The 14,523-nt window shown below is 34.8% G+C and overlaps 1 protein-coding gene across 9 annotated transcripts in view; it reads right to left on the bottom strand.

The window, feature by feature from the left end:
- Nucleotides 1-14,523, bottom strand: part of LOC142341862 (TNF receptor-associated factor 4-like) — an 80,230-nt gene that overhangs the window by 6,401 nt on the left and 59,306 nt on the right. For all 9 annotated transcript variants that reach the window (XM_075393136.1, XM_075393135.1, XM_075393134.1 and 6 more), the window contains 3 exons: nucleotides 6,516-6,754; nucleotides 3,901-3,963; nucleotides 3,309-3,645 (listed from right to left, as the gene is read on the bottom strand). In XM_075393136.1, coding sequence (XP_075249251.1) covers nucleotides 3,309-3,645; nucleotides 3,901-3,963; nucleotides 6,516-6,754 — 639 coding nt within the window. The remainder of the gene's footprint in view (nucleotides 1-3,308; nucleotides 3,646-3,900; nucleotides 3,964-6,515; nucleotides 6,755-14,523) is intronic.

Genomic DNA, 14,523 nt, shown 5'->3' with positions numbered 1-14,523 from the left:
AACAGTGTGACGAATGGCAACAGAACAAAGCAACTAAACTTTTTTTCATAAACAAAGAAAAAAATGAAATCTCGCTCAGATCTTTGAATTTTTACAACTTAGCCCAGAGAAAACATTTCAATCAAAAATAACTCGTAAAGAGCACAAATGGTGCTGTATGCAAGTTTTTGATGCCATGGTGTATCTCCAAACCCAATACAATGACTAGGACTATTTTTGCTATACAAGGCGTGTTTTTTAAATGCTTTTAACAATTGTTATTTGATGTCTGTCAAGTCCACTAAGAAAAATAACAAAAAAATGGTCCGTCCAACATTGAAAATGAGCAAAATGGTCTGAAAAGCCATCTTTGTACAAAACTTAAAAGAAAGAATATCGTTTTTTGTCCCCTGCAATATGATTTTAATGCTGTAATTTGTACCAAGTTTTAATTGTATAATTTTTATTCCTTTCTCACTGTACAAAAATCTGATCAGGGGCAAGAGTCTGAAAAATAATCTGTTCAGGTGGGGGTAACGGTGGTGGGGGGTTCTTTTTCAGCACATTGGAAGTACTGTGAAACATTCCGCCTTTCTTTTCTTCATCTCCTTCACTTATGAACAAAGACGTCTTTTCCTGGAGCTCGGGTGTCAGTGTCAGCCAACGGTTAAGCCGATGAAGGTCACAGGTATTATATTTTCGGGAGAATCGAGTGCATTTTCATAGAGTTCGAGGAAACTGTCGAGCGGAGTTTACTATGCTAGTGTATGTGGATGTTACGAGAGGATGTTACGAGTAGATGTTACAATCCTAGTGATGTGTATGTTACAAGAGGATGTTACGAGTAGATATTGCGACGTCAGTGGATGTTACGAGATGATGTTACGAGAGGATGTTACGAATGGATGTTACGATGAGTGCGATGCTCTACCAGTGTACATTATTCAACAAAGTCTGCTGATAACAATTAAAAACCCTTTTGTCTGTTATTATTATAATTAAACCTTCTGTTTCAATTAATCATATACTCATTTAAATAATTTTTGCTTTTGGCTGAGTTTTTCCAAATTTAAGGGGATTTGATTTTTTTTCATACTAATCAGTAAAAAATCAGGATATAAATTCACTATGTTCAGGGAACGCAAAATTGGCAACCTCACCTCGGAAGCAGTAATAAAAATTCTTTAATCAGAGACATCTCACATTTCATAGTTATGCAGTCAAAAATGGTAATTGGCTCATTTCAATTTCTCGGCAAAAATGATTGAATTGCATTAAAAATGTGCAAAGAAAGGCTACTAAATCACAAATTTGATTTTGTTTTTATTTAGTTGATTTGGCAAGCTCCGATAACCCTGGGTAGTTAATTCATCCATTACTTGAAAATGTAATTATTTAGTAAATTGAAAAACAGATATAAATTTTCAATTAAAATCAGATCGATACTATTTGGTGACCATATCAGTACCTCCTACTCCTTTGCTTTCAAGAAAGTGCTCACCATCTTTGACTTAAGCAGAGGCGCAATATCTTGTTCAATAATGAGGTCTTGAAAACGATATTTCTTGGCAATTTTTAAAAATTTACATGTAAGCTAAAATCTTTGGCTTGTTTGAGTATCAAACAAGATATTTAAATCTTGCCAGATGTCATGTCTGTTTGCTGTACATCAAAACGAGCTACCGATAGTGCGGATTAAAATTTTTCGTTTTTTTGTCAAAAAAATTTATTCCATTTCAACAAAAGAACTTCCTCAAACCCTTTGCAGGAGATGCCTCGAGCCTGTGAATTTTCCGACAGCGTATTGTGAATGGCTTATACTAGGAATTTATTTTGAACTGCGTTTCTTTCGTTGTAAAATTGGACATATAAAATTGCAACAGTGTGACGAATGGCAACAGAACAAAGCAACTAAACTTTTTTTTCATAAACAAAGAAAAAAAATGAAATCTCGCTCAGATCTTTGAATTTTTACAACTTAGCCCAGTGAAAACATTTCAATCAAAAATAACTCTTAAAGAGCACAAATGGTGCTGTATGCAACTTTTTGGTGACATGGTGTATCTACAACCCCAATACAATGACCAGGGCTATTTTTGCTATACAAGGCGTGTTTTTTAAATGCTTTTAACAATTGTTATTTGATGTCTGTCAAGTCCACTAAGAAAAATAACAAAAAAATGGTCCGTCTTACTTTGAAAATGAGCAAAATGATCTGAAAAGCCATCTTTGTACAAAACTTTAAACAAAGAATGTCGTTTTATGTCCCCTGCAATATGATTTTAATGCTGTAATTTGTACCAAGTTTTAATTGTAGAATTTTTATTTCTTTCTCACTGTACAAAAATTTGATCGGGGGCAAGAGTCTAAAAGATAATCTGATCAGGTGGGGTAACGGTGGTGGGGGGGGTTTTTTTTCAGCGCATTGGAAGTACTGTGAAACATTCCACCTTTCCCTTCTTCATCTCCTTCGCTTATGAACAAAGACGTCTTTTCCTAAAGCTTGAGTGTCAGTGTCAGCCGACGATTAATCAGATGAAGGTCACAGGTATTATATTTTCTGGAGAATCGAGTGCAATTTTAGCGAGTTCGAGGAAACTGTCGATTGGAGTTTACGATGCTAGTGGATGTGGATGTTACGAGAGGATGTTACGAGTGGATGTTACGATGCTAATGGATGTTACGAGAGGATGTCACGAGTGGATGTTACGATGAGTGCGATGCTCTACCAGTGTACATTATTCAACAAAATCTTCTGTTAACAATTAAAAACCCTTTTGTCTGTTTTTATTATTATTAAACCTTCTGTTTCAATTAATCAGATACTCATTTAATTAATTTTTGCTATTGGCTGAGTTTTTTCCAATTTTAAGGAGAATTGATTTTTTTCATACTAATCAGTAAAAAATCAGGATAAAAATTCATTATGTTCAGGGAGAATTCAGAAACTGAGGTTCATGATGTTCAGAAGAATCTCAGAATTTACTCTGAAATTTACCATGAAATGGCTAATAAGTGCCTTGATCAGAGCTCTGCCCATAGAAAAAAAAACAGAATGAAATTTTTATGATTCAGTACTGAAATATCATGAGACATCAGTCCGGGAGGTCAGAGACTGAAGAAATCTGTGATCAGAGGGTCTTGAGCATATTCTGAACAGAACTCTGTGCGGCAAATAATCTGATCCGAGTCCAAAGTCTGAAAAAAGACTGATCAGTCGCTAAAAGTCTGAAACATGGTATGATCGGCGACTGAAATCTAAAAAAATGTTTGATCAAAGGTCACTTGGATTTGACAGCCCCCCCCCCATGGAAATTTGTAAAACATACCTCTGAGTACTTTGAGGAATATTGAAATGTGAGATCCTTTCGCAGACGCAAAACCATCTGGGTACATCAGCAGGGTCAACTTGTACCCAAAACGAGACGAGTAAAAAACTGCACTTTGTAACTCGACTCTCTTTCCCGACTTTGCTTCCATAAGTCGCTCTCCGAAGTTGCGGATTTTCCAAATGACGTTTCCGTCTGTGTTTGGGTTCATGGCGGCTGCGAGGGCTGAAGTGACCATGAGAAGTTGTTTCTGTTGGTGTTGCATTACACTGTATGTCATAGCCAGGTGCAGTTTTGTAGATTCTTCTAAGTGTCGGGAAAGAGCAAAATGAGATCCCTGAAAACAAGGTTTTTAAATCAAGGTTTTGATTCTTTTTTGGGATTTTTTTGTTTTTATTAATCTTAAAAATAATTTTAAATATGACAAAAAATTGTATTTATTCTGTTTGCCACCCCAGTGTTTAACCCTGTCACCGTCACAAGACCTGAATTACAATCCAAAGTACTAAATGAAATAATGACCTAAGCATCAAAATTTTCCCTGCAATTTGTAACGGTGGAGTGGGGGCAAAAATGTATGTTAACAGGTTACCTGAAAATGACATCCTGCGTCTTTGAAGATACACGGAACTATAACGGCTGATTGGTGGTCCACCTGTAAAGTAATAAAAATAATAGTAATAAAAAAGAATTGTTGGTTGTCAGGGCCGAAAACCCAATGCCAAAATACCCAATGATCCAAAAAAACCCATAATAGACCCAATATTTTACCCCAACGTTGAAATTATCAGAACAATTATTTAACATAATAGTGCGTACGCGAAAAAATTATGTATTAAATTTTATTTACTAAATCTTAAATCTAGGACTAGTTCATTGGGCTACGCCTCAGTGGTCCTTGGGACGATATGAAACTATCACAACCAAACATAGGATTTAATTATACCCTTTAAATGATAAAAATAGATCGAAAATTAAGCTGAATTATGACGAAAGAGTTGTTAATGCCAACTTCTAATTTGTAATCGGAATATTGAACCAAAAGATCAAACGAAATAATTTACGTTTTATGACATTATATGTTTTGCCGAGATATTTTGTCATGTAACCGAATTGGTTGTAACAATGATTGGAGAAACTTGCAGCATAATGTTTATTTTTTTTAAAATACAATTAAATATGCATCAATTGTCCATTAAAGGCCCATTAGAACCTTTTCATTAAAATTGAAAAGAGTTTAAAACATAAGGAAGATCATATCACAGTGATTGTGTTTTTCATGTCTCTTTCATAATTTTCAATTGAAATTTTAGTAAATTTTGATGCTGAAGTTATATTTAAACCCGCATAAATAAAATCGGTCGCAGAGAATTGATCACCGACCACGTTTTATGAGTTTATTGAAAGTAAGTAAAATTCAAAAATTGCGGGCTGGTTATAACGGAAAGGCCTCGCTCACCCACCCGCAACTATTTATCTACGATAAGGCCTCGAACGGTTTTGAAGTTTTCATCTAATCTTTAGAAATTTAAGTTCTCTGGTTGAGCTGTACACATTTAAAAATTGTTGAAAAAAACGTGAAAATTGTTTAAAATTTTTTTCGACCATTAGGTCAGCAATTTTCACTGTTGGAAACAGTGGAATAACGAAGAACTTATAAATTGAAGGAAGAACTTAGAGTCAAAGCTTTGTTTCACAGAGGAAAACCATATCCCCTTATCACCAATAATGAGAGGTGGAATAGTTTTCAAATATTACTTACGAAAAGTCTTTCAGGTGGGAATAAATACTCACGTTTATCACAGTTTTTTTTTGCGATAAATCTTGACAATATGTTAATTAGGCAGAGAGGGAAGAAAACCTAATTGGCAAATAATTACATAAGAGTCCCTTGCATTAACAGTGCCACTTACTGATATTGCTGCTCGTGAGATGTTTTGGAACCTCATAGCGTGAACATACAAAAATAAACCGATTAATATCGGAAGAATTGCTCTCGAACGACAGGCGATGTAATTTAATTCAGGGGGCGTAGCCTAGATGAATTTTTCTTTATGGGTGCAAAAAACAGTTGACCTCGACGGGATTCGAACCATTGACCTACTGATCCCTCACCAGAAGCCCTTCCCACTAGTCTATCATTTCCCTCTTGTAACTCGCATGCAATCGATCATACTTTAGCAAGCTTTACTTCTGAGTGAGAGCAATATAGATCACTCAAAAAAGAAGAACGAAAGCGTGATGAAGTCACTTGAGAAGAAAAAGACTGTTCTCGAAAAAAGCGCAAAATGGTCAAACAAAAAATTTGCATAAAAAGACTAACGCGTTTACAATAATTGCTACGAACTTCGTTCGAGAGCAATTAAAGAATTAAAAGGCAAAACAGTCCCGGACAGAAGTCCTGAATAGAAAAATATTCTCAGACAAACAGTCTTAAGAAAGCAGACAAAACAGTCCCAGACGAAATAGTCCCGTCCAGATACAGAGTCAAACATATGCACACCAATATGTAACTCTTAACAGTTGTTCATACGATTGAATGTCATTGAAGAAAAATTAAGCTGATTATAACATAATTTCCGCCCAATTGTGTATTTTGCATCAAGTTTTTCGTTTAATCTTTATTTTTATCAACTGAAAACAATGGTGTCAGAAGAGTAAGTCATTGATTACGTTTGTTAATTGTTTGCAGATTATATTTACAATTGTCTTCATAGCTATTCAGAACAATTTTTTCTGGGACGGACAAGTTTGTCTGCTTTTAGTGGACTATTTTGTCTTTTGTCTGGGAATCTTTTGTCTGAAAATTTTTTGCAATTTGAGACTGTTTTCCCTGGTCTAGGACTGGTTTTGTCTGGGACTGTTTTCTCCGGACACGCCTCAAAGTTATCATAAGTATTTAATAATGAATTTTGCAAAAGGAAGTTTTAGACAAAGACCCGCAAGCAGCTTTTTTATGCGGTAAACAGTGAACAAAAAAATTTTTCTAGTTCAACAAAAAGTGAAATTTAGTAAAAAATGGAAATGAATGAACATAAATAAAAATCAGAGTAGGCTACATTTTAGTCCTGTTTTACAACGGGATGTCATTTGTAAAATCAAAGTTCAAATTTATTCATCTTTCATATCTCTAAGCCCTCTAATCTTCTCCAGAAGTATTTCAACCTTTGATAAATTGTCGTTACCTGCAGATGATAATCAACTAACATGTTCATCTGGGCTCTCGCTGTTTTCCATAGACTTATCCAGCATTTCAAGTTTTGCAAACAGGGATCCGTATCCGTTCCCAATGAGAGGTTCCAGATTACCAAAGGCAGCCGGTGTGCTCTGGACTCTTCCCCCTCCTGGATTCACCCCAGTGTTGTTTACAGAAGATGCCATGAGCTGATTGCTTGAGGATGAGCAGACAACAGTGCTCTCAGCTGGTGTTAATTGAGTTCTCACACCTGCGCAGCAGAACTCAGTTCTTATTTTTGTGTCTCCCTCCTGGGGTTGGGGTTGGGAGAGGGGTCATGTAGGTTAGTGTGTGTGTGTGTGTGTGTGTGTGTGTGTGTGTGTGTGTGTGTGTGTGTTTGTGTGTGTGTGTGTGTGGGTGTGTTGTGTGTGCGTGTGCGTGTGTGTGTGTGTGTGTGTTTGTGTGTGTGTGTGTGTGTGTGTGTGTATGTGTGTTTGTGGGGGGGGGGGGGTAGCTTAGTTTGCGTTGGGAGAAAAGACTGTTATGGGATCAATATATCTCACAGTTACCATTTGAGCTTGCAATTTCACGGCAGTTTCCAATAACTATGGGTAGGTGGGCGTGTATGGGAAGATGGGCGGGAAGAGGGTAGATGGGGTTTGGAGTTAGATGGTGCTGTGGGAGACATCAGATGGGTGGGTGTGTAGATGGGGGGAGTAGGTTCTGGGGTAAGTAACATTGGGGTAGGTGTGGGGGTTAGGTGTTCAATGTTGGGGTGGGACAGATGCTGGGGTAGTTTGAGTCTTTTGTAGAGTCAAAACTTATCATAATTACTATTTGACCATGAATATTACAGGAAGTTCTTGATTAGTATGCATTAAAAAATACGCTACTCTCCATTGTTCGAATACAAAGGTCAAAGTTCTAAAACCGAAGTCGATATTTGAAATCAAACAAGTCAAAATTCGAATCAATAATAAACATGCTTCAGCGAATAAAAGCAAAGTCAGTAAAATACCGGAAACGACCAGAAGCAGATGAACTCCGGCAAAACTAACCCTGCCCAAAAGGAAAAACATAGCTGGCAAATTGCCAAAAAATAGCCGCAATAGCTTCATAGATCTGTAGTCTCAAAAAGGAGGTTGAAAAGAGACAAAAAAAGAAACCTATTCTTTTCATTAAGGGCTGAGATGTTATATATTGATTAGGCATCAGTATAACTTATTGGTTTTTCTATTTGCTGCTCTTATATAACCTTCAATTAGATTGACAAGCACTCATTTGACCTTATCTCTTTGAATTAAAGCAAAGAAAAATCAATTTCAGAGTGAGGAAATTATTTTTAAGAGTGAGGTAAGTCACGTGTGACCAAAAACTTAATCACGTGAATAAAAAAAACATAACAGGACAAGTCCTGACGCACAATTCAAAGAATTTTCATTGACTAAACAGAAAACTAGACCTAGAACGGACTATGAATGGATTGGGAAAACCATTTAGAAAAAATGCAATTCCAAAAAATTGTGAAAACAGAGAAAATCAAAGCGAAATTGCCGCATGTGAACAAAAAACCACTAGCCAGAAAGCAAATTTTTGTTCAAACACCGTTTGAACACCGTTCCAACACCGTTTAGAGCAAAAAATTTCACGCCGCAAAATCACTCGCTTTTTCGCTCCACTTACTGTTTCGGCGTGACCAAAATAACTACTCCAATTTGACTTCAAAAATCATGAAAATGTGTGAACAGATCTTAAAAAAAAGACAGCGCCCAAATACAATTCAAAATCTTTGAATTTTAAAAAAAACTAGCTCCACTAAGAGTGAAAAACGACGTCACGCACGCAATTCAGTTGAAATTGCATGAACGAATGAACAAAAAGTAGATTTGAAGTGGTTTTGACGTCAGATGGTCGTGACAAAAATCTTGACGACGAACTAAATAAAAAACCAAGAGAAGGCCAATAATAGCCTCAGCTATCGCTTCGCGGCTATTAATAAAAAGGTTAAAAAACCATTAAGTCAGACGCCTAATTCGTTAACCGCGTAATATTGTAATCAAAATTATTTCACTTCTCAATATTGCCACCAATATAGATGAAAAGAGTAACGGGGGCTAATGTTTAGGGGGCCGTAACCAGGCATATATAGGTGAGCACGACCGGGATAGATAGGTGTCGGACTAGATAGTGGTGGGGGAAAGCACCAGATGGGGTAATAGCTGGGTGTGTGGGTTGGGGATTAGGTTTTCGGATAAGAATGATTGGGGTGGGGTTGGGGGTTAGGTGTTAAGTGTTCGAGTGGAACAGGTGCCCAGGTGGCCAGGTATGGGTAGGTGGGCGGGAACAAGGTACATGGGGGCATGAGATTAGATGGTGGAGCGGGAGGCAGCAGATGGGGGCTGTGTAGGTTGGGGAGAGTTTGTGCTGGGGTAAGTTTGCATTGAGGTATGTGTGGTGGTGAATGTTAAGTGTTGGGGGTGGGACAGGTGCGGGATAATTTGAGACTGTTGTAGAGTGACCACGATTATTATAGGCGGCTTCTGATTACTGTACATTAAAAAACCCACTACTCTCCATTGTTCGAATATTATAGTGTCAATATTCTCGAACAGATGTCGATATTCGAAGAGAAAAAAGTCAAAGTTCAATAATTGAACATATTTGCTTGCGCTCAAAAACACCTGCAGAATAATAACACACCTCTTCGAGTCGCAAAACAACCTGTAGAATACCAAAATCCTCATTGAGTCTCATTTACTATGACATCATATTTGCACATTCGTAAAAGTAGTAAAAATACATTGTTAACATCCAAATTTTAGATTAACCCCGAAAAATTGACAACCATTATTCAAATGAAAAGATTATTTGGTTTTTAATTCTGATAGCATTTTATGGCAAAAACACAGGGACATCGTTTAGATTTGACAAGTCATCAAACGGCTTTATAAGTTTAGTCAATTGATACCCTAGAGCGGTTTTATTTTGTTAAGAAAATACCTTCTTGTAGAATTGTAACTTAGCAAAATTTGAAGGAGGAAGGAAGTGTAACTAAAAATATTTGTTAAAAGTTTGATTTATGACACGGCTGCATGATTGGTGTACCCTGATAGATTAATATTCCCCGAGGGATAGTAGCTCTCAGTGGTGGAATTAGCACAATCAGTGATGAAAGAGCCTTGGTACACAGTGACGTTCATTATAACTTAGGTAACACAAAGGTTAATCTAAGTGCATAATCTGTACACCACGCTTTGATGATGCCAAAGGGCGAGTTCCAAACGGGTGAGCAGTCATCCCGGGAAGCTATGTGAAGCAATTTAATTAATCAAAACTATTTTGCATTGTTCAGTGGATTATTGAGTGGCAGGCTTAGAAAATTTTGTGCTTCGCTAGATTCATTTGGCAAAAATTACTTGAGCGATTGAGCGCGAAGTTTGTTGTCTATTGCATTGATGTATTCAGTTATTAGATTTAAAGCATCCTTTTAATATCAACACACAATAGACAAGAGCAAAGCACGGGAAATCTATTGTTAACGAGAAAATGATCTACCTAAAATATTTTTCTCAGGTAGTTGAAGTAAAAATAACCGTTTTTGTTTCACTGGGCCAAAAGTTTTGTTTTTGAAAAATGCTAATATGGTTGCTCTGTCCTCTTCATGCATAATGTTTATCGTGTTAAAGACAAATATAGAAAAAGATGAACAAACTGAAAAATTGGTTCAATCAATGAAAATTCTTTGTCACATTTGCCTTAAAAAATAGAAAAACTCAATACTTTCTTTCATTAGGTCACGCAATGTCATTTATCAATTTTTACATCAGATATTGGGATACAATACAGGGTGTGTTGAAAAAATTTCTATAACATTAATTATCGTCTCAATTTATTTTCGAGATTGTCAAAGTGATCAATAGGTGTAAAACACAAAAAATGGCCAATAAAAAGTTTCTTTACAGAACGGGATGTCGACAAGTAACGAGAATTGGTATTGAAAAGAATTTGATGTTGCAAGAAAACAAAAATTACGATTTATTTCTTCGTGTCTTTTTGAGAAAACTGAATTATAAAACAATTTTAAAAAATTTAGTGATATACTTTTTTTGCGATAAAAGTAGACACCAGGGGAGTTTCTGCAGTATATTTTAATTTTATCTGCTTAAATTTCAAAAAAATACATTTTATATTATATTGAAATTGAATTTTTATTTAATTGTTTGTGTTCCTCTGTACTTTTTCTTATTAATAACTTTGTTTGTCAATCCACGTTGGTTTCAAAGACCAATCCGTCTAATCTTTTTTTAAAAAATAATCTAATTTCTATTCAATGAAAGAACATTGGCTTCATTCGACTTATATTCAAAGAGATAACAGTATACAGAAAAGATAACGTGGAAGTTTTTTTTAAAGAAATTGCGTTTCTGTAATTTCAATTTCATTCTCGGTTGGAAAAATTTATTTACAAAATTAGTTCATAGGAATCAAATTAGTTTATTTACATACAGGAGACGATAACTCGTGTCCATCAGGCAACAATTTGATATTTTAGTAATACTTTTCAAGTTTCTGCACACTTTCCTTCAGTTCATTTTCAGTGTTTCCTAGTCCTAGAAGACTATCGAAAACTAATTTCAGCAAATTAATTGACAAATAGCTAGCAACCTCTGACAATTTTACGTTAATTTTATTTTCTTTAATAACATAAAAACAACTAATCAGCAAAGGGTTTTGCCACAAAATAAATTGTTCTGGTTATTACGTCTGCTGTGAAAAGAGAACATGAGCTCTTATTGAAGATTTGTTTTCATAAAAATTAAATGTCTTGAAAATTGAGAATAAATTTGTGAAACCTCACGTAAAACCTCACATTATTTTTCATTTTTTAAAATAATCATTTAAAACAAAACGAAACAAGTGGTCTCGAAATTTTGTGCATATTCAACGCGCCCAAATTCCCAGTTTCAGATTCCTTGCAGTAAACGTTAAAAATTTCTTTTAAGCCGATATTTTTAAGACCAGTGGAATCATTTATAATGTAAATTTATAACAATCTGAAAAAACGCAAGAGAACAACTATTTGAATCATTTAAAAACTGACAATTATACGCATTCATACTCCCACTTGAAGTAAGCTGAGAAATTGCAGAACTTGGAAGGTTTATTAGAACATTATTGTAATTATAATTGAAGAACATTTTTTAGCACCCACAATATCAGTCAGGAGAAATTGTAGAAAAAACTGAGTGCAATCTCAATAGCTGAAAACATATAGAGACACCTAAATATTATTCATTTCAGTAGTCGGGTTATTTTGGAGTGAATAACCACAGATATTAGGCAAAACTTTGAAAATGTTTTAGCTTAATTTTTTTAATATTTCAATTTTGAGTTCAAACAGGCTCTCTAGAGACTGATAATGACAACATTAGGTTTTGCAAATTAAATAGAGGCCTTGTAATGTTTTCAAACATGTGTCTAATGCAATCTGAGTTAAATTTCAGACAATTTTGCTTCATTATTTTTTTAAAAATCTGACGGTTTTTGCAATTTCTGAACCTAGATTGTCAATAAATGCCCAAATGCATTCAAATTTGCTGACTACTTCAGTACTTCCAGCTCCTTTTTTTGAATAAATTGCTTTTACATTTTGGTTTATGCACAGTAGCACGGTTTCTGCACAATAGCGCTTGAAAATGCAAACTTTCTTCGTGATTCTCCGAAAAGGCCGAGTAAACAAAAACATTTTGTTTATAGACGACTAAAGAATACTGTGATCTTACAAAAGCCTTTTAATCGAATCAAACCAATGCATTTTTTTCTCGAAAAAGTGTAAACTCTACAATTTATCAATTTTGGTCACGTTACCACATTTATCAATTTCCACAGCAGAAATTCAGACGCAATAAAAAGTTTGCTGAAAGTTTTGTTCCACCTAATTGTTAAACTTGGCAATCAATTTCGAAAATGAAAATGATATGAAAAAAAAATGTAAAATATACAAATTAGCTTGAAGACATTTTCTTTAGAAAAGCAGGAAGTCAGAAATTAAATATTATTGAACAGAATTTGGTGATGCAAGAAGAAATAAACTACTATTTATTTATTTCTCAGAAGAGTGGTTTATTAAAGAATAAAACATTTACAGTTCCTTTTTTCGTCAAAAAAAGTAGACACCAGCCGCAATTCTGCTGTATTGTCTTTTTAATCGGCTCGTTTCGAAAAATTTATAATTTTCATTAGGAGACTTTGATATGTGGTGTATTTGGATATGCCATTTTTCTTTTGCGTAACTTATTTTTTCTTTTTGCAGAAATTTCAGCTAAGGTCAATATATGTTCGACAAAATTTCGTGTTTCAAATTTTCGTGATTCAAATTTTGTTAGACATTTATTCTGAACGTGTTCTAAATCCAGAAGAATTACGTCTATAATTGGTTAATTTTGAAATAAATCAGAACTAGCAGAACTGGCACAACTAATCAATTCCTATACAATAAGATAGAATTTTTTTCATAGGTTTATTTTTCTGACCATAAGTGATAATAATCGCAGCAGAAAAACGCAATATCGAAATTTCGGAAATTCGAATTTTTGTGTTGAGTGTTTTTATCGCTCTTAGTGAGCAAACATAGTCTACGAAACGATTTTGGTGTTGTATAGGGATGGAAATATTTCATTAACATTCAGTAGACGACAATTCTTGTTCTGCAGGCAACGTTTTTCTATTTTATTAATTTTACAGAAGTTTCTACACACCTCCAGCGATTACTAGCCCTGGAAAACTAGCAAAAACAAAATGCAGCAAATTAGATATTGATTTATTGACATTAGTTTTATTTCCTTAGTTTATACAAATAATACTAATAAACAAACGGTTCTTGCCTGGAATCATTTATTCTCATAGTTTCGAGTGATGTTCGCAAAACATGAACTGTTAATGTAAATAGATATTTTCAGATCAAATGCCTCGCAATGATTTGTTTTCACAATTTTTGTTTGTTTGAAAATTGTCATTGAATTTGTTAGAACTTTTCGTAAAAAACTCACACTCTTTTTTATTTCTTTCTAAATTGTGGGATGCAAAATGAAAGGGTCTCAATATTATAGGTTTATTAAATGCGCCCATGTTCTAAGGTGAATTCAGCTTTGTTTCGAAGTATACGTTGTCAAAGTTTCGTGTTAACCGATATGTTTACAACCACTAGAATCCGGTCCGATATAAAACTTTAACCTTTCTCAAAAAAGCAAGACAACAGGTATTTCAATCATTGAAAGGCTGACAATTGATTGCATTCATACGCCCACTTGAAGTAATCATTGAAAGCGGAGATATACTTAAAAATATTTTGATTTGTAAATATTTTGATTGTAATTAAAAAGAGTCTGTTTAGCACCCACAATATCAATCATTAAAAAAAGTAGAATAAACGCAATGCAAACTCAACAACTGAAAACTTATGAAAAGACCAAAACCTTCATCCATTCAATCATCGAGCTGTCAACTTTGATTGGACCACCATACAGTTTTTTCTGTTTCATGCAAAATTTCTATTCGGTTTTAGCTACTACACTGTGGAACCAAAACCTAAGTACAAGTTAAAAACTCTTAAAGCGCCACGAATACCAAATAGTGCTACAGTTTGAGTTCAAATGAGATCTAGAGTAACGTGTCTCGCTTTTTTGATATGTAGTAGACGGTTTGTTTTCTACATAGACGGTAAGTTTTCATACAGATTTTTCTCGACACATCTGCGTCAAAAATCTTTTTTCAAAATTTCCCTAATAACTATCTGCTTTTTTACTGATGCTTTCTGTAAGTGTTCAATTAGATTCAGATTTGGACTATTTCCCGATCTCTCCAGTACCCGATCTCTCCAGTACCCGATCTCTCCAGTAACAATTGTATACACGCTGGTTACTAAATCTTGGTTAGTCCATGAAAATCGGGCGGTTGGAATTGCGTGGCAGTTATCAAATTAACAAAGCAAGCTAGCCATATTTTCTGTGTAAGCGGAGAAAACGAGAATGAAATTTCCAT

This window comes from Convolutriloba macropyga, chromosome 6 (assembly GCF_964194025.1).
Source record: "Convolutriloba macropyga chromosome 6, txConMacr16.3, whole genome shotgun sequence".
Classification (NCBI taxonomy): Eukaryota; Metazoa; Xenacoelomorpha; order Acoela; family Convolutidae; genus Convolutriloba; species Convolutriloba macropyga.
The sequence above is the reverse complement of the archived record's forward strand: the minus strand, read 5'-3'. Positions and strand labels throughout refer to the sequence as shown.